Genomic DNA, 24,906 nt, shown 5'->3' with positions numbered 1-24,906 from the left:
AAGATTAACATTGGATTTCTCATCTAAAATTATGGAGGCCAGTAGACAATGGGAAGACATATTTAGAATCTTTAAAGAAACTTTCAACTAAGAATTCTGTATCTGTTAAAATTACCTTGGAAAAAAGGAGAAATTAAAATGTTTACAAATAAAGAAAAATTGCAAGAGTTCAATGCCAGAAGACTTGCCATACAAGAAATGCTAGGGGGAGTCATTCAAGCTGTAATAAATGGATATTAGATATCTACTTTGGCTCACTCTGGGATCCTGCTGACATGTCCATAGCACAACCCCTCTGATGACTTCCCAACTCTTTTTTGAAGACTCTTAACCATATAAACTCATTTGTCTTTACCATTATTCCCCTTTTAGTCAAGATCTTTTTCTAGTTGCATCACCAGCTAGTGACTGGTAGTAATCCCTCAGCGCCAGGGATGCTCATCCCTGAGAGTCATGTCCCACGCTGTGGGGAAGATAATGCATTTACATGCTGAGTTTGGCTTAGAGAATGGCCACATTTGAGCAACATGGAGGCTCTCAGGAGGTGTTTCTGCGGGCTACAGAGACACACAGGTTCTACGGTCATGGGCAGATGGCCCCAGGGTTCAGTGCCTTGTCAGTGGGCCCTACTTTGTAATTTGTGTTCCTGAGTGTGATGAAGCTGGACTCAGTTGTGACCTTTCTACACATGCCTCTTCTGTCACTTTTACTGAATCTGTGGTTGGTGCTGGGGTTGGTGTATACTCAGGAGACTTGAATATCTGGACTAGCCATGTGCCAACTGGGCCCTGAGCATCAGCAGAGTTGCAACTCCTACTCTCCAGTTTGTTGGACTTACCCAGGTCGGCTAACAGGGAGGTGAAGATGGTCAACCACCACACCAGGGAACCAAGAGTGCCTACAACTGGAAGCAGGAGAATCACATCCATCAGCCATGTGGGATCTAAGCCCGCTCTCAATTTAGAGGTGGAGTGGACATCACCATCCCAGGGTCCACAGGATGGAAGAATAAAATAAGAATTAGAGTGATCTTCCTGGTATTCTACTATAGAACTGTTGTGACTCTAGCAATTGAAGAAATTATAGCATTGATGTGGAGACAGTGGCCATGGTAGTTGCTGAGGGCAGGGAGAGGGAAGAAGAGATGTGATATGGGGGCATTTTGGGACTTGGAGTTGTCCTAAGTGACACTGCAGGGACAGATGCTGGTTATAAATTATATATCCCGCCATGACCCACTGAATGTAATGGGGGGGAGAGTAAACTACAACGTAAACTATAATCCATACGGTGTAGCAGTGCTCCAAAATATATTCAACAAATGTAATGAATGTGCCACAATGATGAAAGAGGTTGTTGATGTGGGAAGAGTGGGGTGGGGTAGGGGATGGGGTATATGGGAACCTCTTAAATTTTTTAATGTAACATTTTTTGTGATCTATGTATCTTTAAAAAAAAAAGGAATTAAAAAATTAAAAAAAAATGATATTAGATAGTAACTAGAAAAGTAAAAGAATTAATAAAGAACATTGATAAAGGTAATCGTGCGTGGTTGAAGCTGGGTGCACCCCAGAGGACCATGTCCTTAGAGCTAATCTATGTGTGTGAACCTATTTTAGATGGAATGTTTTGATTAGATTCATTACAGAGCCTTCTCTTTGATTAGAACACTTCAGTAGGGCATAACCCAGAGTGCGTCTTAATTCTTTTACTGGAGTGCCTTATAGACGGAAGAGTAAAAGCCTCAGTCATAGGGAAAAAGCTGCAGAGACAGAGAAACGCTAAGAGGCTAATGAGAGAGGTCCCGGAGGCTGGAGGCTGGAACTAGTGGAGCACTGAGGCATGGACAGAGGTTCCATAGGAGAGGGGTGAGACAAGCTATATGCCTGATTGCCCACAGTGAGCTCAGGGAGAAAGTAAGTCTGGAGGCAAAGGCAGAGAGTCAGGCAGAACCACCATTATGCCCTGCCACGTGCCATGTGCCGAATCGTCCTTAGCTGCAACTTGGTGAGACAGCGTCTCTTGATGATGCATTGATGATTTCCACGGCCTCAGAACTGTAAGCTTTTAATCTAATAAATTAGCATTGTAAAAGCCAGCCCATTTCTGGTATATTTTTCCCAGCAGCTTTTAGAAAACTAAAACAGTACTAAATATAAGATCCACTATTATTATACTTTCAGTTTGTAGCTGCTTTGTCCCCTGTGTGACTGAACAGGTAAATATATGAAAAAATACTTTAGTGCTAAGGCCCTGGGATGGAAGTTTGCACAACACGTTCAAGAAAGAGCTAAGGAGGCCAGTGTGGTCGGAGCAGAGTGAGGGAGGGGAGAGTCAGGAAAAAAAAAACTTTAAATCTATGTTAATGGGCAGACACTGTACAAAGATAATCTGAGCCAATAGCATATAAAGGGGGAAGAATGGAGATAAATAGGAGTAGAGAGTATATATTACTTAACTTGGCTGGTACTAGTCAAGTTAGGTTTATAGTTTAAGATGCTAATGGTACTTATAAAGGTAAACATTAAGAACATGAAAAATATAGGGAAAAGGAAAGAGAGTTAAAATGGTACAATGCAAAAAGGGAACTAACTACAAAAAGAAAGGCAGTAATGGAGTAATTGAGGAACAATAAAACATATAAGACCTATGACAATACCTAAATGTCTAGGTATCAGTAAATCCTACCACTGAAATTTATGTCTAAATGTGGTTAAAAGGGGAAATGGTAGGTTGTACATATGGTAATAGAATACAAATTTTTTAAAACATTTATGGAAATGCAGTGAACCCTGAGTTAAATCATGGACTATAGTTAAATATATTATAAAAATGTGCTTTTATCAAATAAACACACCACACCAATGCAAGGAATAAATAATAGGGTGGTGTGTGGGGATCTGTATTTTATGCATGATCTATTTAAACCCATAACTTCTTTTTAAAAATAGTAGGTCTTTCCTTCTCAGTTATTATCATAAATGCCAATGTATTAGACCCCCCTATTAAAAGTCAGACATTGGCAGATTAGACGAAAAAAGCACTATGCATCTGCAAGTGGTAATCACGAAAGAACCAGAGTGGCTGTATACTATTAGACAAAACAGACTTTAAGTCAAGAGACAATGAGGAATATTCTGTTTAGATTGAAGGTTCAATCCAGCAAAAAGGTGTAACAATTATAAAACATGTGCACCTCACAACTGAGCCCCAGAATACCTGACACAAAAATTGACAGATGGAAGGGAGAAATTGATAATTCTACAGGAATAGTTGGAGACATCAATAATTGATGGAACATCTAAACAGTATCAGTAAGGAAGGGGAAGACTTGCACAATACTATTAACCAATTAAACCTAGTGGACATACAGAGAGCTCTCCACTCGGCTGTGGCAGAAGACCTTTCCAGTGTACGTGGAACATTTCTAGGGTAGACCACATGGTAGGCCAGAAATCAAATCTGTGTTTGTTTGTTTTTTAAAGATTTAGTTATTTTCCCCCCTTCCCCTCCTTCCCTGCTGTTTGCTGTCTGTGTTGTCTTCTCTTCTCGTTTTCTCTCCTCCAGGATTCACCACGATTCGATCCTAGGGACCTCTGGTGTGGAGAGAGGTTCCCTGTCAATTGTGCCACCTCAGTCCCTGGTCTCTGCTGTGCTTCCCCTTGACTCTCCCCTTGTCTCTCTCTTGATGTGTCATCATCTTGCCGCATGACTCACTTGCGTGGGCACTGGCTCACCATGCAGGTGCTTGTGCGGGCACTGGCTCACCACGTAGGCATTCATGTGGGCACTGGCTCGGCATGCTGGCACGGTTTCTCTTCTTTTTCACCAGGAGGCCCCAGGGATCAAACCCAGGTTCTCCCATATGGTAGGCAGAAGCTCTATCACTTGAGCCACATCCACTTCCCCAGAAATCAAATCTTAAGTGTAAAAATACTGAAATCATACAGAGTATCTTCGTAGACCACAGTGGAATAAAGCTTGAAGCCAATAACAAGGGAAATTGGAACATTTACAAATATGTGGGAATCAAATAGCACACTAATAAACACACAATAAGTCAAAGAAGAAATCATAAGGGAAATTAGGAAATGCCTTGAGACATATAAAAGTAAAAATAAAACTTACCAGAACTTACGGGATATAGCAAAGGCAGTTCTCAGAGGGAAATTCATAACTCTAAAATGTCTAAATGAAAAAGAAGATCCCAACTCAGTCACCTAACTTCACCCCTAGAGAAATTAGAGTAATGAAGAGCAAGCTAAACTCAAAGTTGGTAGAAGGAAGGAAATAGTAAAGATTGGAACAGAGATAAACAGAATAGAAAAACAATAGAATCAACAAAACTAAAAGTTGGCTTTTCGAAAAGATCAATAAAATCAACAAACCTTTAGCCAGACTAACAAAGAAAAAGAGACACTCAAATAAAGTCAGGAATGAAAGTAGGGGCATTACTACTGAGCTGTAATCAAAAACCTCCCAACAAAGAAAAGTCCAGGACTGGATAGTTTCACTACGGAATTCTACCAAGCATTTTAAAGAAGATTAAGACAAATCCTTCTCAACTATTAAAAAAAATAGAAGAGAATGGATTAATTCCTAATTAATTATATGAGACCCATATTACCCTGATACCAAAGCCAGATAAAAACAGCACAAGAAAAGTACAGTATAGTGCCCCTTATGAATTATGAATATTAGTCAGCCAAAGGGGGTGCTGAGGCAAAGTACCAGAACTTTGTTGGCTTTTATAAAGGTATTTATTTGTAGTAGAAGCTTACAGTTACAAGGCCATAAAGTATAAGTTACTTTCTTCACCAAAGTCTGTTGCCATGTGTTGGAGCAAGATGGCGGGTGATGTCTGTGAGGGCTCAGCCGTCCCTTTCCTCTTAAGGCTCCATGGCCCCAGCTTCTGATCTCAGCTATAGGCTGGCGATAAGGCTCATCTTTCTCCCTGGAGCTCATTTCTTTTAAGGCCCAGCTGCTCTGTCCTCTCCACAACGTCGTGTGTAGACTATGGGGTTCCTCTCTCTCCCTGGGGCCCCGTCTGTGGAGCACTCTCTCCTCCTGCGTGCCCACTTCTGTGTTCTCTTTCCCCGTGCATTAACGTCTGTGTGAGGGGCTGTCTCATCCCCACAAGCAGGCAGGGACTCAATCCTGCAAGCCCTGATGATGTGGTCGAATCAAAGAAAGTGAAAGTGAAACCTCTGAATTTTATTCACAAGGCAACACTCTCAAGGGAACAGACCAGTTTATAAATGTAATTGATTATCTTTTTTTTTGGAATTCATAAATAATAAACTGCTACAGTATAGGTGCAAGTATCTTCAACAGAATACTGACAAAACAAATCCAACAGTATGTTAAAAGGATTATATACCATGAACAAGAAGGATTTATTCCAGGAATGCAAGGATGGTTCAACATAACAAAATCCATCAATGTAAAACACCATATTAATAGACTGAAGGAAAAACAAAACAAAACACGATCATCTGAATTGATGCAGAAAAGGCATTTGATGAATTCCAACATCCTTTCATGATCAAAATACTCAGAAAACTAGGAATAAAAGGGAACTTTCTCCAGATGATAAAGGGCACTTATGAAAAACCCACAGCAAATATCATACTCAATGGTCAAAGACTGAAAGCTTTCCCCCTACAAGGATGCCCTCTGTCACCACTTTTATTTAGAATTGTACCAGAAGTTCTGGCCAGAGCAGTCAGGCAAGAGAATAAAACAGAATGCCTCCATATTGGAAAAGAAAACCAGATTATCCCTGTTCTGAGATGACGTGAACCTATCTATAGAGCATCCCAAAGAATCCACAAGAAAAAGACCAACTAGGAAATGAACTCAGCAGAGACTGGAAGTCTGTTGGGTTTCTATACACCAGTAATGAACTTTCTGCAAAGGAAGTAATTCCATTTATAATATAGCATCTAAAAAGGCAAATACCTAGGAATAAATTTAACCAAGGAGCCAAAAGACTTGTACCCTGAAAACTACAAAACATTGCTAAAAGAAATGAAAGAAGACCTAAATAAATCAAAAGACATTCATGTGGATTAGAAAATGATATTATTAATATGTCATTACTGTCTAAAGCAAGCTACAAATGAATACAATCCTTTTCAGATGTGTAGGAGCCTTGTTTGTAGAAATGAAAATGTTGATCGTCACATACATATAGAATCCCTAGGGCCCAAATAGCAGAAACAATCCTGATGTAAAACAACGAAGTGGGAAGACTCATGCTTCCTGACTTCAAAACTTATTACAAACAATTAGAACGGTGTGGTACTAGCATGAGAGTAGACATATGGACAAATGGAGTAGATTTGAGAGTCCAGAGTTAATCCACACATCTGTGTCCAGCTGATTATTTATTTTCTTCCACGGAAGAATAGCCTCTTCAGCAAATGGTGCTGGGACACCTAGAGATCCACATGCAACGGAATGAATGTGGAACCTGCCTCTCACCATGTACAAAAACTCATTCAAGTGCGTCAGAGACCTAAATGTAAGAGCTAATACTATAAAACGTAAGGAAACATATGGTAATATTGTCAGGATCTTGGTGTAGGTGATGAAATTTTACATTGTTTGCCAAAAGCACAAGTAACAGTTGAATGCAATCCATGAATGGACTTAATCAAACTTAAAAACATTTTTGTATCAAAGCACATTGTCAAGAACTTGAGAAGACCTGGAAGCATGTATCTGATACTCAGAATATATAAAGAACTCCTACAACTTAACAACAAAACACTAAATAACCCATATGAAAAATGGGCCATGGATTTGAATAGACCTTTGTTCAAAGAAGATATGCAAATGGCCAATAAGTATATGAAAAGATGCTCAACATCATTAGCCATTAGAGAAATGCAAACTGAAATTACAATGAGATACCACTTCAACCCACTTCGATGGCTATTAGTAGAAAAAACTGAAATTAACAAGAACTGGCAAGGATGCAGGAAAATAGGAACCCTCGTCCATTGTTGTGGGGAATGTAAAATGATATAGCTGCTGTGAAAGTTAAATGTAGAGTTACCGCGTGACTCGACATTTTCACTCCTACGTATGTACACAAAAGAAAGCAGATAGTGGACAGATATTTTTACACCACTGTTCATGCTGTGTTATTTACAGTGGCCAATAGGTAGAAGCAACTCAAATGTACATGAACAGATGAATGGATAAACAAAATTCAGTCTGTCCATACTGTGGTATCTGAATAAGCCATAAAAAGAAGTAAAATGCTGGACAGGCGACAGCAAGGAGGAACCTTGAGGTCATCAAGTTGAGTGAAATAAGCGAATACAAAGGACAAATATTGTTGATTTCTTCTGTATGAAAGACCTAGAATAAGCAAATTCATAGAGCTGGAAAGCAGAGTAGTAGTTCAGAGGGGGGTGGTAGATGGAGATGGTTTATTATTACTACATGAGTTTAGGATGATGCAAATGGTCTAGAAATAGAAAGTAGTGAAAGTTACACATGATTGTTAGTGTAGTTAATGTGTAATTGCCACTTAAATGGGTTAAAGTGATGTCAGCATTATGTGTATTTTACCACAACTAAAACAAACGTCCTTTTTAAAAGACGAGGTGATAGTCTCTGTCAGCCCCTCATCCGTGCTGAAGTATGGGGGTGAGCAGTCAGGCGTTAGGCTGTCCTCAGGAGACCAAGGTTTAAGCGACTATTTAGACCACTCACCTTTCTAAATCTTCTGTTTCTTGTGAAAGTTATAAGAACTTATCATTAGACAACTTTTATTGGGGAAAAAAGGCTCTCCTGTAAGACCAGAGAAGTGACTTTCACCCTCTGGAGGTGGTTTTGGGTCATGATAAAGGCCCCTGCCCGTTCCCGGTAGAACTGGGTGTCCCGGTCACCTCCCCTTCCCTTAACTTCTTAGAGTCAGGTCAGCCTTTATGCTCCTGAGGAAGTCCATTTTGCCTTCAATTTTGACGTGTATCTCGCTGTGATGGCGGTGGGTGAAGGCGCAGGCCGCTGGAGGGACAGAGAGCCAGCAGCACCTGAAGCCGAACAGAGAGGCTTTCCAGGGGACGGCTCCTGCTCTGCCGAGTAGTGCTGACCATCCAGAAAAGGGGTTCCCTCGTAGGCCACTGGGTGTGTACCCTGAGATCACTGGGAGGCTGGAAGAGCTGCTTTGGAGGAGGAGGGGCGAGTGGGCCGCAGGCAGAGGGGAGGCGGGTGTGGGGCTGGCCATTGCCGGCAGCTCTGCCTGGAGGCTTTGCTGCCAGGGCAGGTAGGGCCAGTGTGGGAAGCAGGCCCTCCCCGTGCCCGCTGTCCCCAGGGAGCCCGTGTGGGGTCGGGGCGGCGTGCCCTTCAGCCGGCCCTGCCCCTCAGCCTCGCCTGCGCCTGGCAGGCATTCCCGCTGTGCTGGGCTCAGCCCTGGACTGCAGAGGGCCCTCCCGCTCATGCCTGCCTCCTGTGCTGTGTCCGTTGGGGACCGTCGGGGTGTCCCTTTGTGCTGTCGCAGGACAGCTGTGGGCAGGCCACCGGGGAAGCTGGGACCTGGGGAGCGGGTGTCAGGGAGTGAGGGGAGCCTGGAGCTGGCCAATGTGGGAAGCCCTGGGAAGAGAGGCCCGAGGTGGGCTCTGGAAGCCTTCTGCCAGGTGTGCTGGGCAGGGCTGGCGAGCTCTGGCAGCAGTCCAAGCATCAACACCAGTGGCCTGAGCCAGCACGGACGGGGACGGGGACGTGGCATGGAATTGAAATTCAGCTATTAAAGGAAATTGGGAGAAGCTGATGGCCTGGCCGGAGGCGGGGCCAGTGGGGGAGGCTAAGTCACCATTTTAGGAAGTTCATTCTGGTCTACGGTGTGGGGGACGACGGGAGTTGGGGAGCCCAGGAAGAAGGCCTTTAGGGACGGCCGCGTGGATCCACACGCCCTGGGGGCAGGCTCGGGTGAAGCCAGGCCTCGGGATGGGGCCAGTGGGTGGGTGCTGGGGCCACGAACTGCCGAGCAGCATGGGAAGGGGCGAGGGTCTGTGGAGAGGGTGGTGAATTCCGTTGCAGACAGGTGTGAAGGTGGTGGGCAGTCAGTCAGCCCCACAGCCAGACGGCAACGTGGAGGGAGCTCAGGCACGAGCTGTGGGCCAGTCATTATGCTCTATTTTATTTATTTTATTTTATTTTATTTTTATTTTTTATTTAATTTATTATTTTATTTTATTTTTTTAATTTATTTTATTTCTTTACTTTTTTAAAAAGATTTTTTATTTCTCTCCCCTTACCCCCGTTGTCTGCTCTCTCTGTCCATTTGCTGCGTGTTCTTCTTTGTCCGCTTCTGTTACTGTCAGCGGCACAGGAATCTGTGTTTCTTTTTCTTGCATCATCTTGCTGTGTCAGCTCTCCGTGTGTGTGGCACCACTCCTGGGCAGGCTGCACTTTCTTTCGCCCTGGGCCGCTCTCCTTATGAGGTGCAGTCCTTGCACGTGGGGCTCCCCTACACGGGGGACACCCCTGCGTGGCAGGGCACTCCTTGCACATCAGCACTGCGCATGGGCTAGCTCCACGCGGGTCAAGGAGGCCCGGGGTTTGAACCGCGGACCTCCCATGTGGTAGGCGGACGCCCTAACCACTGGGCCAAGTCCGCTTCCTGGGATCAAGTTTTATCTTCGCCAGCTGTTTGGCCCGTCAGCCCAAGGCCACCATGTGTCAGTGACCCGGGTGTCCACGGCCCTTGTCTGTTCCTGGACGTCGTCCTCTGTGCCATTCACCTGCGGGTCTGTCCTTAGTCCCTGGCAGACCATCCCCATTGGTGTAGCTTCGAAGACAAGTCTGCGTCTGTTGGTCCAAGACACTGCCCAGTGCAGTCCTTTTTGAAACAAAAGTTTGAAGTCATAGGAGATTTTGTTTGCTTTCAGCATCATTCAGGAAAGTTAATCAAATTAATCAAGAAATTGCCCATAAGAGTTTCTTAATAAAATTAGCATAATCCCAGTTTAGGAAAAAAGGATTTTGTGGCACCTGAAATTTCAACTGCTTAAAACCAAGTTTAGTTTTTCTTCTTTGCCTTAAATCCAAGATGGAGCCCTTGCTCGGTGTGAGGTTGCCGCTGTGGTGTGAACCAAGGCTTCCCAGCACCCTGCTGGCTCTACAAGCCCCCTGAGGCAGGAGCCAGTCCTGATCGTGTGTCCTCAGCACTGGGTGTTGAGGTGCTGAATTGTGTGATGAGAAGTGCTGAGTCCTGAGCATAGGTGGCCTGGGCTTCTGGTCTCCCCTTGGCCTCTGCCAAGCTGTTGGATTTCGAGGAGGTGAGCTGTGTCTGCTCCCTCCAGGCCTTCGCTGCCTAAAGTAGGGGAGATGGCAGTATCTGCAGCATAAGCCATTCATCGTGAGGACTAAACAGAATGTGCACCCAGCACTCGCCTCGGGCCAGGCCAGCAGCGGGCACCAGAACCTGCCAGCTTTGGTTCTGTTTATGTGTAACAGGCACTCTGTAAATGCTCCTTGACTGTTTCCTAAAGGGTAATTCTTAAAGAAACTTTGTTCTGAGATTGTTGGTTTTTCTCGTTTTATCCTGCGAAGTTGCAGACCAAGCTGCTAGAGTCACCTGTCACCCTTCTTGCTAGCTCTTTAGAGACAAGTAATGCATGAAGGATTTTATCCACCCTCTCCAAAGTACAGTGGTGCAGTCGGTGAGATTTGCTGCCACCCTGGAGCAAAGCCCACTGTGCTTCAAGCTGGCAGAGACATTGACCCAGGACCTCTCTGAACTCAAGTGGCTCCGCTCCCCCAGACGCGGCCTGGAGCCGGGCAGCGGGGCACTGGGCTCTGGGCTGGAGCCGGGCAGCGGGGCACGGGCAGCTCCAAGTGCTCGCTCTCCTGGTGCCTTGCTCTGGGTGGGAATAAAGCTGCTGGCACTTTTGCGGCTGCCAAACTTAGAATAAGACGTTTTCCTCCTAGCGTATTCTTTCTGACATTTGCTAAAGCCCATAAAACGTAATAGCCTTTTAAAATGTTGTGTGGAGCGAGGGATTGGCTGGCAGAAACCTTTGCTTGAATGCATGGGGAGAGAGAAGTTACCTGTTCTTCCCCCCAGGGAAGGGGCTGGTGGTGTAACACCTTTATTTTCTTGGGGAGCAGAAGCGGTCCAGTTGGGTAGTTAATTTGAAAGAGAATAGCACGACACAAAAAAAGAAGAGAGGAGCATTTAACTAGAAAAATCCCTGGAGGGAAAGATTAAAGTGAACAGGTGCTGGAAAAATGTTTCTGCATATTAGAGCTTAATTAGATTTGAAGATGAATTCCAGATGGGCTAATTATGTGTGAGTTGTTGCAGGTTATTTCTTGTAGGGGTGAGAGTGTATTTTTGGAAATGGTGATTTAGTTGATTGGATTTGATTCCTGTCTCCCCCCCTATCTTGTCAATTCAGAAACTGGAGCTCTTTTGGGGCCCTAGGATCCCACCCCGTCAAAGCCAGAGAGGAGTGGAGAGCTGAGCCCGTGTGGCGGGGAAGCGTTTTCCCTGCATTGGCTAGAAAGAACTTCGAGCTTCAGAGGAGCGCAAAGCGTCCAGAGCTCTGTGCTCCCGGAAGGTTCTTCATCGGGCATGAGGACAGTCTAGTTGGAGTGAAAATGGCGTCTGTCAGTATTCCCCGTGTGACCAGCTGGCTAGATGGATTTGGACCACCTTCTGAGGGGCAAAGAGGAAGGTCCTCTTGGGCAGCTCTCTCGCTTGTAGAGAGAAGTCCGGGAGGGAATGGGTGAACCAAGATGGATTTCAGACAAACTTTCTGAGGTCGAATGGAAGGAGCAAGGACAGATCGAGGCCTGTAGACTTCCCACTCGAATGATGTACTTGCTTGACCTGGGAGCGGCTGGCAGGGACCCCCTCAAAGGACAGAACAAGCTCTCTGCACCGTCCCTGGGCGGGTGCTGGTGGCTGGGGTGATGTCGCCCACCGGCCTCGGGGAGCTCTGCTTGGCAGTCCCTTTGGGTCTGAGAGCTTGAATGAACATAAACTCTTATGTAAGCCTCTATAATTGGAAATTATGGAAGTATAATTTATATATGACTCAGTGAATGTGAAGTGATGATTTAGATAGAAAATACGACCCCCTCTTGCAGACTCTTTAATGAAAAGCGTCGGTTCTTATGAATTTATTTCTAGAGCTTTGTTTGAACTCAGCATGTTTGACATAAATCAGATCTAATTGTCATTTTAAGATTAATGAGCATATGCTGGCCGTTTTTCCCCATAATTAAACTTTATGTTCCATGCATCTGACAAAGCAAAACAAGTTTAGACTTTGACAGCTCTGCGGTGGATTTTCCATGGCTGCACATTTGTGTGTGTATGTGTGTGTACTCATGCACGCATTTATTTTATTAACTTTCCATAAAGTTGTGTTTTCAGAGGTGTGAATAAGACTTTTAAGAAATAGCATTCAGATCTGTGAGATTGAAAGTGCTTGTAATAGACAAAAAGAGGACGGGCCTAAGTCCAGCCCACAAACAGCCCTCCTACTCCTCTGCCCAGACGGAGCGCTGGTGCCATGCTGTTGCCAAGTGGGGAAGGTGCAGGGGGGCCCTCCTTGAGCCAGGAGCATGACTGCTCGCTGATGTTATGGCCGCAGTAAAGAGCTCCAGGAAGTGATGGATGGTGGGTCTGTTGCCAAAAGTACACATGTATTCCTTTCTGCCTTTCAAAGGCTGCTGGCCAGCATGCTTTGACTTAACTCTGATGGTTTCCTGTTTCAGGATATAGACAAGTTTGGCAACGAGATCACCCAGCTGGCCCGGCCCCTGCCCGTGGAGTACCTGATCATCGACGTGAGTGCTCCCTGCCGTGCTGTAAGGAGGGACTGCTGCCTCGGGAGGCATTGGAGGCAGCGGCGTGGGGAGAAGGGGGTGGCCTGAGTGGTTGTCCCTCCCCCTGGCGCAGAGCCTGGCGCGGCCTGGGCACCACAGTGTTTGCTGAAGCATCATGCTCCTAGCATTCTTGAAAAAGTCAAGTTTTAAGGGCGTTTTCTTTTACTTACAGGGTTTTAGTTCCTTGAGAACAACTGGGGTTGGTTCACTCCCCTAACCTAATGTGCAAGCAGGCAGAGAGCCACCTGCCTCCACGGGCGGGGCCTGGGCCTGGCGCCTCCACCGGTGGCAGACCCCAGCAGCCCAGACACCCTGCGCTCTGGCTCTCGGCTGCACTGGTGGCCGCGGGCTCAGGGCCCATTGTTGTGTGAGGGGAAGCTGCAGGCTCTGCTGGCCCAGTCCCAAAGTCTCAGACTCGTTCCTGGAGACATTTTATGACCGTAGACACGAGACCACAGGAGAAGCCTGTCTGGCCATCGGCCAAAGCGCTGCACATACTCCAGGGGCAAAGCAGGGCAGCCGCAGCCCGGTGTGCTCTGGCAGTCAGCACATCCGCACTCTGCCCGAGCGCAGCCCACGGGGTAGGAGCACGCCTGGCCCCTGCCGGAGGCTTTTCGCCTGCACCGCCTCCGGGCCAGGGAGCTCGGCTGCATTTGGACTTGGGATGGGCATGCAACTCAGGTGTAAAACATCCTTCTATTTGGAACTGCGGGTCCCTGTGAACCAGGCCCGTCGTGCTCCATTCCTGTCGACAGCTCCAGAGAACATATTTATTAGCTGGGCCATAAAGGCATCTGTTTTTTAGACTACCTAGGGTATAATTAAGATGAAACAGATTGATGGAACAGACACTTAAGGGGATCGGCAAGATGTAAAACCAGCTTCCTCAGGTCTCCTGCCCGCCCGCTCCTCTCACAGAGGTAGTTACGCTCTTGCCCTGGTGGGTCTTTTTAGTGCTGAGACTGCAGCTCGTGTCTGGTTCCTGGGGAAGATGCCTGCCCTGGCTGCCTCTGGTCCAGTTTCTGTGGAAGTGAGGCTGGGAGCAGGCTCTTGAGAGCAGGTGCCAGTGAATGTGCTTGGGTCCTCGCCCAGCCCCAGGGACCCTCTGACAGTTGTCAGCCTCGGGACTGCGTTGTTTCAGGCGGGAGAGATATGAGCCAGCAGTCCCCTGGGCTTCTGCAGGGGCGCATTGAGGGTCCCAGGTGCCAGCTAGACAGCCATGAGGCTGGACGGGGAGGGTTCCTGCACAGGACGATGTGCTCACCGTCCCCCCTGTCCCGCGGCACGCCTGCGGGTGCTAGTGCAGCCGTGGACTTTAGGTCTGGACCTCTTAGGTCACCCTTACTCGCTGGTAAGGAGTTTGTTTGCTGTCTCCCCCCACCCCTTCTCCCTCTCAGGGAGGAACCAGCGCACCCCAGGCTTGGGCCGCCTTCATGTCTCCATGTGGACGGCACCTTAGAAGCCTGGCAAGTCCTAACGATAGCTGGTACTTCTGGGCCCTTGTTCCTTGCCAGGCCTTTCTGCAAACTCTTCGTATCTGAGCACAGTTCATCCTCCCAGCAGCTCTGGGAGTTGTGGGGACTGGTCGCCTCCATTTTGCAGATGTGGGAAGTGAGTCGAGCCGCGGCTAGCGCGCGGCATGATGGCCCCAGCCCCCTGTTCACTACGCTGCATCCTGACTCACCAGGAGCCCAGCCGAGCCTCAGCTCGTCCTTCCAGAACCTCTGGCACAGCCACAGCTGAATCCTGGGCCAGCCAACCAGCCTGGAAACAGCTTGCCGCCTTTGCTGATGTAGAAAACAGAGCAGAAGAGGGTTTCATTCTTTAGAAATAGTCCCAGAGGAACCAGAATAGCTCCCCTAAATCTGGACAAGTTGTCGTCATCCGCTGCTGGAGTGTCGTGTTGTAGAGGGAAAGCTGTGTCAACCAAATGGATTGACAGCAGACACTGGGGGGCTTTTGTGGGAGGAGCTTCTGCCAGGAGGAGTAAGAATTGTGTGTATGCTGGTTCCCTGTAGCATCTATTGATTACACCTTAGATGTAAAACGCCAAGCACCCTCTGTTGTTAAAGAGCATGTCTGAGCCAAGCAAAAGCACTTAGGCCCAGCTTTCCAGGTGAGCGCCAGCCTCCAGTCCATCTTCAAGGGAGAGCAGAAGAGCCTGGCCCTGTGCTCTCCAGGGGCTACGGGTTTTCTTATCCCTTGAAAAGCACATAGGCTCCTTGGAGGGGCTCCCTGGCCCTCAGAGTGGGCTTAGCAGCCTGGCAGGTGGTCACTGCGCTTCTCACACTGCCATGGCTAAATCTGCAGGTGCCTTCCGAGCCCCGGGCAGCCCAGGGCTGCTCTGAGACCGCCCCTTCCCTTATCTTCCCCCAGTTCCATTAATGAGGACGGACCAGAAGGCCACCGCCCTTCCGTCCATCTGGGGCTGAGAGAGCAGCTGTCCAGAGACTGGGCAGCTCCCCACATGTGCCACATGGGGCTGAGCCAGGCCAGGTCAGGCCGGTGTGCAGAGCCAGGGGCCGCCCACGCGGGGGCGACTACACACAAAGGCCGATATCTGCAGACGTCAGTTTCAAAATTTTCATTTAGGGGAGACACCTGTAGTTGACTTCCCTCTGGCAGAGCCTGTGGGCCTCTTTCAGAATGCCGAGTGCTGAACTTGGGGCCCCTCGCGGACTGGGTGCTGGGAGTGCTGGGGTGAGGGCCTGAGGGCCGTGCATACTCCTGTCTCATGCAGATTATCCTGGGCTTGTGTTTTTGTTTATTAGATCACAACAACTTTCCCCAAGGATCCAGTTTACACTTTTTCTATTTCGCAAAATCCATTTCCTATTGAAAATCGGGATGTACTGGGTGAGACACAGGTAAGCTCCTTGTCTTTAGAAATGTGATTTAAATAACTAGTGATCGGTTATCTTGTGCCCTCCTGGTAGTTCTGGAAGATGGGAAAGCCGCATCTGTGTCCTTCCCTCCCCACCCTGCCACTTTAGGACTTCCACAGTTTGGCCACTTATTTGTCCCAGAATACCTCGTCCGTGTTCCTGGACACCATTTCAGATTTCCACCTCCTGCTCTTCCTGGTCACCAACGAAGTCATGCCGCTGCAGGTAGGGAGCCTGAGGAGCCCGCCCGCGCCCCTGGTTGGTGGTCCCTACCAGGGCTGCCAGGAGAGCCCTTCATGGTCTTGCTTCCCCCTTAAGAGCCAGAGGGGGGTCTGGGACCCTGGATGGAAGCTTGTTGCGAAGACACTCCACTTGCCAGGACGTGTTGGGCAGCAGCTTTCTGCAAGGGCTGTGCTGGCAGAAAGACGTGCCATTAGCATTCTTAAAGAAATACTTTCTTAAGTTTCTGTGTCTTTATGATAGAGGGTGGTTTTTGTGTGTTTTTCTAATCACATGGAAGGCACGGAGTGCTTAGCTCAGTGTCATCTAGCACGGAACATTAGAAATCCTACAATGTAAGAGCCCTGTCCTAACAGTTTCAGCATCAACCTCTGCTTTTTACTGCTCTCTCCCGAATTGACTTTGGTTTTATTGCCTCGGCCCAGAAGGCCTAGCCAGCTTCCAGGCAGAAATGTGAGCTGCACAGCTAGTATTTTAAAGACACGGGGGGAGGAGGAAGCAGCGCCTTCAGCTGGCGGGTGCTCAGAGCGCCCAGGAGCAGCAGGGCCGACCGGGAAGGCCCTCGCGTGTCACAGCGTGGGTGGCCATCTTCCGCCTCGGCCCTTTCCTCTGAGACCAAGAAAATACCAGAGAGAAAGGACCGAGCTCTTCCTGAGCCACGGAGACCACTGGTCATCCTCTTTTCCTGGAAGTGACAGGCAGATAGAATAAAGGCTCTGCCCTCTTCACTGCCCCTTGCGGGTGTTCTGGTGTCCAGCTCGTCTGTCTGGCATCTGTGTCTTGTCCAGAAACCACCCACTTCTCCTGTTGGACACCAGTTCCCTTGCACTGTCTTTACCTCCCCACTGAGCCCAGGCTCAGCCGCTTGTACCTTGCTGGACAGCCAGTGAGAGGCCCAGGTGCCCTCCCTGCCCCGGGGCCTCCGTGTCAGGACAGGTGCACTGCTTGTTCATGTACCTGCTAGAAACAGTCTCTGCAGATCCTGGGAGCCCCTGAAGGCATTCTCTCATCCTATACGCTCTTTTAATTCTCTTCCATTTTTCACCCTGGAGGCCAAGGCCCTCGCATTTTTAAAGACCTGATCTAGGAGATAAAGAGGCAGAAGAGAGATTTCACAGTCTCGGCTACCTCTGGGCCTCTGTTCTCTGCAGGACCTGACAGGGAGGCTCAGCAGCCAACTTGGGGGCCTCCGGCAGGGTTTACATTTTAGCTCAGTTTAGCATTTGAGTTTTTAGAACTAGGTGTGTGGCCTCTGAGATTTTTAAAATTCCCTCTGGAGTGTGTCTTGATGTTGAGAAAGAAGAAATCTGTTACTGAGCATCCAGTCTCCCTTAGGCAAGGCAAGTTGGAACCTTCCCTTTTGGTTTCTGGCAGGACAGCATCAGCTTACTGCTGGAGGCCGTGAGGACCAGGAATGAGGAGCTGGCACAGACGTGGAAGAAGTCCGAGCAGTGGGCCACCATCGAGCAGCTCTGCAGTAAGTACCTCCGTCCTCGGCCACAAGGGGCCTTGCCCCGGCACCCCTGCTCCCCGGCACCCAGAGCTCCGAGTCCTGAGCCCAGGGGCTTTCTGCTAGGCCTCATGGGAACAAGGAGGCCCAGATCAGACCTTTCTGCCAGGGAACACTGACTTTACTGTAGTAATATGCATGTCCTGTGAAAGCCACACGTCCTAAATATATAGCTCTTTGGTTATTATTAATGGATGCATCCAGATAGAAAAACTATCAGCCTCAGGAGAGCACTGGGAAAGCCTTCTTCTTAGACCCGCAGCGCCTGGCACTCTGCTGTGGTACGCGTCCTGGTGTCTGTTTCTACACAGGGCGTGAGGGTCCTGTGTCTCCAGCAGCCTGAGTCTTCAAGCTTGAGGGACCTCTACCCTGGCAGGTGCTTGATCACTGGATTAAGTTGCAGACAGCTGTTGCAGCCTTTTCCCTGTGGCTTTGGGAAATACCAGAGTGTCCTATGGAAACAATCTTGAAAATTTGTATGAAAAAAGTTTATACCATTTTCTCATTCCATTGGGTGGGTACTAGAGCCAAAATTTGCCAAGAAACGCCTCACTGGAGTCTAAGTTGTGAGGGAACTAAGTGGAGAGGGAGTTCTTATTCTTCCAGATACCAGAGTACCCAGCCCGGTACTCCCTAGAATGTCGCTGCTGTTAGGCTCTGTCGGGCGCTGCCTTGGCAGTCAAGGCCTGGCACAGCCCTGTGCTCTGCCGGCCAGGTCTCTTCACCCCCCGGCTCCGGGCTTAGGTTCCTGCTCCGATGTCCTAAGACTGGCAGGACAGGCTGCGCCCAGCCAGCTCCCTCGCTAACTGGCAGCTTGTGTCCCAGCGGGTAGGCCAGGGGCCTGGGGTTTTGTGAGACGGCCAGCACGGCTGCCTGCGGTCCAGCCTGCCCAGCCCCACACGGCCCCTCCCTGCATCGTGCCTCTTTTCCTCTGAATTATTTTTGAGTCCTTCGTGTAGAAACATTGGTCAGAGCCACTTTAGTGTTTTGGCGGCCTCCCTCTTGGCCTAGGAAGGGCTCCAGAGAGACTGGTAGGCACAGGAAGGCCAGCAGGGTGCTGGGCCTGAGGGGAGAGGGGGTTTCCATGGGCTCTTCTGGGAACGTTCTGGCTTGGTTGGGAGAAAAATTGATCTGCAAGGTATCAGCCTGAGCTCTTAGCGTTTCCTTGCCATCCGCATTAGACACTACTGTGAGGCCAGAAGGCCACGGGAGCCAAGTCAGGGGAGCCCTGTGGGCTGCAGGGTTGTACGGCCGCGTTGCCTGCAGCATCTGTCTGGAAACTCCTTGTGCGGTTACCGTGTGCTTCGCTCAGAAGTGTATGAAGTGACGGTCAGGCCCCATCAACTTAAATATCCTACTCATGAAATGCAAATTACTCTGCATAAGATTGGTAACCAATGAACAATAGAGCACCATTTACAAAGCAAGATGAAACATGAAATACCCAGAAATAAATATGAAAGCCTTAAGATGGCTGTCGGTAAAAATTAACACATGGCTGAAACAAGAACTAAGTACATGGAGAGATGTGCCATGTTTCTGGGTCGGATGACTGAAGATACACACATTTACACACGCATTAGTAGGTCCTGGGGATTGAACCCAGGGCCTCATGCAAGGGAAGCAGGCACTCAACCACTGAGCTCCAACTACTCCCCGCCTCTGTATTTTTTTAAATATATTTTTAAGATGTTGGTTTTACCCAAATTGATGAGTGCAATCCCAATTATTAAATACCCACAGATTTTTTAAAATAAAAAAACGGTTTCTTAAAAAAAAATTTAACAGGCTCTAAAATTTATCTAGAAAGGCAGAGGACTTAGAATCGCCAAGATACTTCTGGAAAAGAAGAACAAAGTAGGATAACGTACACTACCTGATTTCAGCCCTCTCTGTAAAGCTACAGTGATTCAAGACAGTGCTATTGGCATACGGGTGAACAGGGGCCCAGTAGGCCAGGGAGAGGCCAGAATTGAGGGGTAACAAAGGCACCCAAGCAGTGGCAAAGCAACGGTTCCTTCAGCAAATGGTGCTGAAAAAGCCATTTATCTTTGTGGAAAAACCTTCACATATGTGGACTTGTAGCCAAAATATAGAGAACTCCACATACCAAAACCAGTAATGCAGACAGTGAAAATAGGTGGAAGGCTCGGACAGACATTTCACAGAAGACAGAAAGGGCCAGCAGCATCAGTCGCCGGGAGGTGCGCTCCAGAGGCTGGCGCACGAGCGGTCCAGGGAGCCGCCTCCTATGGGGCCCGGGGTGCAGGGGCGGCCGCTAGGAGCACGGTTACCTAGGACCCAGCAGTCCCACCTCTTGGATTTTCCTAAGGAAAATCAAGCATCGGTCCATGAAGCACCTGTATGAGAACGCTCATGGCAGCCTTATTCTCAGGAGCTCCCATGCCCACCACTGGGCACGGAGGGTAGCAGGTTTGGGTGCTCGTCCAGGGGAGCAGGTGGCAGCAGCAGGAGCGACGATGTGCCTGGCAGCGGAAGGGAGCTGCAGGGCACGCCCCGGGCCCCTTCACACGGGATTCGAGGAAGGCGGAGCCCCTGGAGCAGCAGCAGCTGGGGCCAAGGCTGCGGGGAGGGAGGGAACGCCAGGATGAAGGTGTGTCCTTCCAACATGAGTGGTGGACTTGTGACGTGGGCTTCAGACTGTCCACTGGGCAGAAGGCACCTTAGTGACAGGAGGGCTCTGTTACCTTAGACTTGGAGAAGTCGCCAAGTGCAACGGCCTGCTCCCTCCCTGCTCTCAGGCCCTGGCTGCTCAGGCCGCGTTTCTTGGCCAGCTCTCCCGCGCTGGGTGCCTCTTCACTCAGATGGCTGACTGTGCCCGTCTTCTGGTTCACACTGCGCCCTGTTCTCTGCTCTCTGAACCCCGGTCTGAGCCCTCCGCCCTGCTGAGCTGACAGTGTGCCCGCCGCCCTTCTCCTCCCTTGCCTGCCTCCCTGCTTTGGTGCTGTCACCTCCAGGAAAGCCTTCCCCTCCTGGGGGCTCACCTGCCTTAGCACCCCAGCTCTCTGCTTGCCCTGCTAGATGCTGTTCGTCGGGACACGCTGGGCCACATCCATCTCACAGGCCCTCGGCGCTGGTGTGGGGACTGTGGGAGCCGCTTGCTTGCACGTTCTGCCAGGGGCTGGCCAGCGGTCGCGGCCATGGTCAGTCATGGCAGGTGGGGCCCCGTGTGCGGGTGAAGAGCAGGCAGAGGCAGTAGCAAGGCTGAGAGCCTCGCACGCTGCCAGCGTGTGCTTTCTTGGGCACCAGCCCTGCACAGGCTAGCCAGTCCGCAAGCAGCTGCCTTCAGAGTTGCTGCTGACGTGACGTGCAGTGCCGTAAACCTTTGGAAGGGGCAGGAAAGCTTCCCTGTCCAGAAATGACGAACACTCGCTTCTCGCTCACAGGCACAGTTGGCGTACAGCTTCCCGGTCTTCACGAGTACGGCGCCGTTGGGGGCCCCACGCAGGCCGCCGCCGCCGCCATGTGGGCCTGCCAGCACTGCACCTTCGTGAACCAGCCCGGCACAGGCCATTGCGAGATGTGCAGCCTGCCCCGGACCTGAGGCCGCGCCCTGCCGCACAGGACTGGGCCCGCCCTCTCGGAAGCCAGGATCAAGCGCCACGTGCGCCAGTGCCGGTGCCCTCAGCGGGCAGCCCCGACTACCAGGAGCTTCTCGGCATCATTCTTCCCAAGGGTGGGATCCTGCGGGCTGAATGCGACCTCCCACCTGGAAGCGCCGGACATGTGAACCCGAGTTAACGGCCTCCCCACGCGTGGTGGCAAGAGCCCGGCCCGGGTGCCTCCGGATCCTCGCTGGGCAGCGGGGGCAGGGGTCCGCCACCAGCCCCCTTCTTGTTTTTCCTTTTCTTTTGAATGCTTTTTGTTCTTTGCCCGCCTCCCCCTGCCCCCCCCACACACCCAGTTTTCTTGGTTGGGAGCTTGGTTGCCCTGGGCAGCCCTGCTTGCGAGGCTGCTCTTTCCCCTTCCCGTGCCGTCGTCTGCTGGGAAGGCAGGGCCGGGGCCTCGGGTTGGTCTGAGGCTGGTTTGCTTGCCCCACCCTCCTCCTCCCCACCAGACTTCCAGGTGGGATTTTACAATCTGCACCGGTTGTAATAACAGTTCTCAGTAATTCCTGCCTAAAGGACTTTTATTTTTATTTATTTTTTTAAGATAAAAACTACACAAAAGGGGAGTGAGAGAGACTACCTTTTCCTTCCTCTCCCTTAGGAAGTCCCTAAGGACTTTTTTGGCCGGGAGGGTTGTGTTCAGGTGGGCGCGTGTGGGTGGGGCACCGCAGTCGCCATTCTGTAAGGTTAGACCTCAGTGCCTCAGTCTCCCCGCCAAGCCATGCAGCCCCAGCAGCTTTAGATGTGAGTGGTCCGAGCAGGAGCCAGGCCAAGGCTCAAGCCAGCAGGCCCCTCTGGGAGGCCGGCACTGCCAGGGCCTTGCAACAGGCCTGGAAAGGGAGTCGGGGGGCCAGGGGGCCTGGAGTGGGGGTCGTGGGACCACACGTAGGTCTTGCCTGCGGCCTGAGTATCCCCCGCGGCTGGGCTGCGGCCAGGCCTGCGGCGAGGCCCCTTCGGGCACCTCATGCCTCTTTGCCTTAAGCAGAGCTGCACGGAGCCGCCATGGGGCTCCACGCCCTTCCTTCTCGGCCCTGTCGGAGGAGAGTGCCTGCGGGTGGAGCTCACTGCAGAGGCACCTTGTCTGCCTGGTGGCCGGGGGCTGCCGAGAGGGCCGGCGGGGTGGGCTGCCAGCGCCGTCTCCACATGTGCAGATGCTGTGCCTCCACTGCTGGTGTAGACGCCGGGGAGCCCGTCTGCAGACCCCTCCACCACGTGCTCTGCTCGCTCGCGGCTTTATCCACCAAGCTGGTTCCTTTTCTCTTCAGTCTCTTCATGCCAAGTCCTGGCCTCCACGGGTCTCGTTTTTTTGTCTCTTAGCTAAAGAAAAGGCACTGTGTTCCTCTGCTTTGGGTCTGAGCTCCTCTTTTTTGTAGCACGGTTTATTCTATTGTCCAAAGAGCTGGAGCTAAGTTCAGGGGCTGTGCAAGCTAGGCCATCCCACCCCTGTCTGGTGTGGATGCCCTGTGACCACAGGCACCCTGAACCCCAGAGGGAGGGCGATCCCCTGCCCTGTGCCCACCCCCACCTTGAGTTCACCTGAGGCCTCTCCTGCCGATGGCAGTGCCTCCACTTCGGGCTCGGGTGCCCGCTGCCTGGGTTTGGATTAGCGCTATCTTAACCCTGGCCTTGCAGCAGGACCTAATAAAAGCGCCTCGAGGACTGTCCAAGCTCTTGGTTGTCTTTCCTGCCCCACTCGGCCTCACACCTCGCTGGCAGGACCCTTGTCTGCAGGTGGTGGCCTGGGACCTCCATTACTTAGAGTAATTGGATAACTTTTCCTTCTGGCAAAAGTTGAACTATCACTGGCTTCCGCTGCTGTTTGGGTCCCTCAGCCTAACAGTCCCATTTGGTTGCCTGCCACACCCCTGCTGGGACCCCTCAGCTCTTAATGTCCAGGCCTTTTCTGTGCCAGCGTCCCCACTGTCAGGCAGGTGTGGGCCGGGCCACAGGGGGTGCACAGTCCCCCAGACTGCACAAGGACAGCCAGGAAGCCCTGCCTTTCCCTCTGGTCTTCAGGTACCAGTCCTCAGACCCAGCACCCCTACCACTTTGCCCTTTGGCTCTGCTTAACAATTTCCAAGAATCGAACACACAAGAACTACCAGCTCCATCTGGAGGTGTGCACTTGGAGGTGGGGCTGCCTGGCCGGACAGAGAGGGCCTCAGCACTGGGGCAGAGACTTGGGGCGATGTCTTGGGCTGCTGGGCCTCAAGTCTGACACCGCCTGCCCACTCGGGCTCTGAGCCTTTTGAGGGAATCCTCTGACTGTAAGAGGTTGAAATCCAGGGAGCTTTTACCCTCTTGGCTTCCAGGTGGTGGCGTCGCAGTGCGGCGTTGTGCCCCAGGGAGGGCCACCCAGGCCTGCGTGCTGGGCTCCACCCTCTTCTCCCAGCAGGCCCCGCCCCTGTGAGGTGGTGGGAGCCTGCAGCCCTGTCTTGGGAAGAGCATGCCACCTCCACAGTCGGCCCGTATTCACGCTGGGCTTTGGTAACGGGGTCTGCTGCCTCACAAGCTGCCTGCTAGGGGCGAGCACAGTGCCCTCGGCGCCGGGGGGGACAGGCCTACGCCTAGCCGCCAAATAGCAGCAGGTGGGGCGAGACCCGGCACCTGGGCAGGAGCTGGGCTTTGGCGGGGTCTTCATTACTCACTTCCCAGAATCCCTCTCCTTCGGGGAATGGATGTCTGTCTGTCATGGCAAACCCTCACATCAGTGTTTGTGGACTTGGCTTGGGGCCAAGAGTGTCTGCCAGCCCCTGAGCAGACTGGAGAGGGACAGGAGTGACCCAAGCCTGCAGAGCGCCTGCAGGGCCAACCTGGCTGGTCACAGCTGGACCCAGGCACAGCATGGCCTGTGCAGCTTGGCCCATCTCCTTCCAAACCTGTTTGGGAGCCCCTTGGTGTCATTTTCTCTAGCACAATCCTAGCATATTTTCCTCTGCATTGGAAGACAACCTGGCAAGACTGGATGGGAACTAGTGTGCCCTGAGACCTGAGGGCCTGGGGCCAGCCTGGAGGCTTGGAATTGGCCCAGGCTGGCCTGGCCAGGGAGAGAATCAGGCCTGGGCACTGCATGAAATTGAGAGCCATCCACTGTTCAAAAGGAGCGCGTCCACTTTGTGATTCCAGCGGTCAAGTGGAAGCTAGTCCTCACACACACTGTCGCCCTCATCCTGTCCCAGGGTCAGTGACAGCGATTCCAGACAAAACACTCTGGGAGCAGCCCTGGAGAGCAGAGAGAGGGACAAGCAACAGACCAAATGCCAACCAAGGGCTGTCCCCAACTTCCAAAAAAGTCAGCATCGGGCTGCCCTAGCTCTGGGGTGGGTGCGCACCCCAGGACGGGAGCGATGGCTGCCTGTGCTGGCGGGCACAGCGGCTCAGCTCCCGCGCCCAGGGCCCCTTCCGGCCAGGGCCCGCAGGCGCAGCGGCCTTCCCGGGCGTCCAGGCCAGGGCAGCGCTCCCGAGCCGGGCCCCGCCGGCGGCCCGCCCCGCGGGGGCCTCCGCCCCGGCCCGGCTCCGCTTTGCCCCCATGGGGCGGGTGGGCTTCCGCCCCCGTCTGGTTCAAACCCGACAGCGGCCGAGCGGGGTTCGGGGACGCGGTGACCGCCAGCCCAGCAGGGGGCTCCGAGCGACCCCGGGCCGGCCTCGGGCCACGGCGCCAGCCCCCACGTGCCTGGGCGAAGCCGCGGGCCTCGGGGGACCCCGGCCTGCGGGGGGGCGGTGCCTGGCCACGCCCCCGCGCCGCTTTACGGCCAGGCGCGCCTTGACGTGAGCGGCCGTACGGCGC

At 51.3% G+C, this 24,906-nt stretch overlaps 1 protein-coding gene across 3 annotated transcripts in view; it reads left to right on the top strand.

Moving 5' to 3' along the window:
• Window positions 1-22,786, top strand: part of NPLOC4 (NPL4 homolog, ubiquitin recognition factor) — a 66,390-nt gene extending 43,604 nt beyond the window's left edge. For all 3 annotated transcript variants that reach the window (XM_058284884.2, XM_071210847.1, XM_058284883.1), the window contains exons 13-17: window positions 12,745-12,816; window positions 15,627-15,722; window positions 15,849-15,965; window positions 17,355-17,457; window positions 20,898-22,786. In XM_058284884.2, the coding sequence (XP_058140867.1) occupies window positions 12,745-12,816; window positions 15,627-15,722; window positions 15,849-15,965; window positions 17,355-17,457; window positions 20,898-21,055 (546 nt within the window). In that variant the 3' untranslated portion in view covers window positions 21,056-22,786. The remainder of the gene's footprint in view (window positions 1-12,744; window positions 12,817-15,626; window positions 15,723-15,848; window positions 15,966-17,354; window positions 17,458-20,897) is intronic.
• The last annotated feature ends 2,120 nt before the right edge of the window (window positions 22,787-24,906 follow it).

Source organism: Dasypus novemcinctus, chromosome 21, assembly GCF_030445035.2.
Source record: "Dasypus novemcinctus isolate mDasNov1 chromosome 21, mDasNov1.1.hap2, whole genome shotgun sequence".
NCBI lineage: Eukaryota > Metazoa > Chordata > Mammalia > Cingulata > Dasypodidae > Dasypus > Dasypus novemcinctus.
Note: the sequence above shows the minus strand (reverse complement) of the source record. Positions and strands in the feature narration are given on the sequence as shown.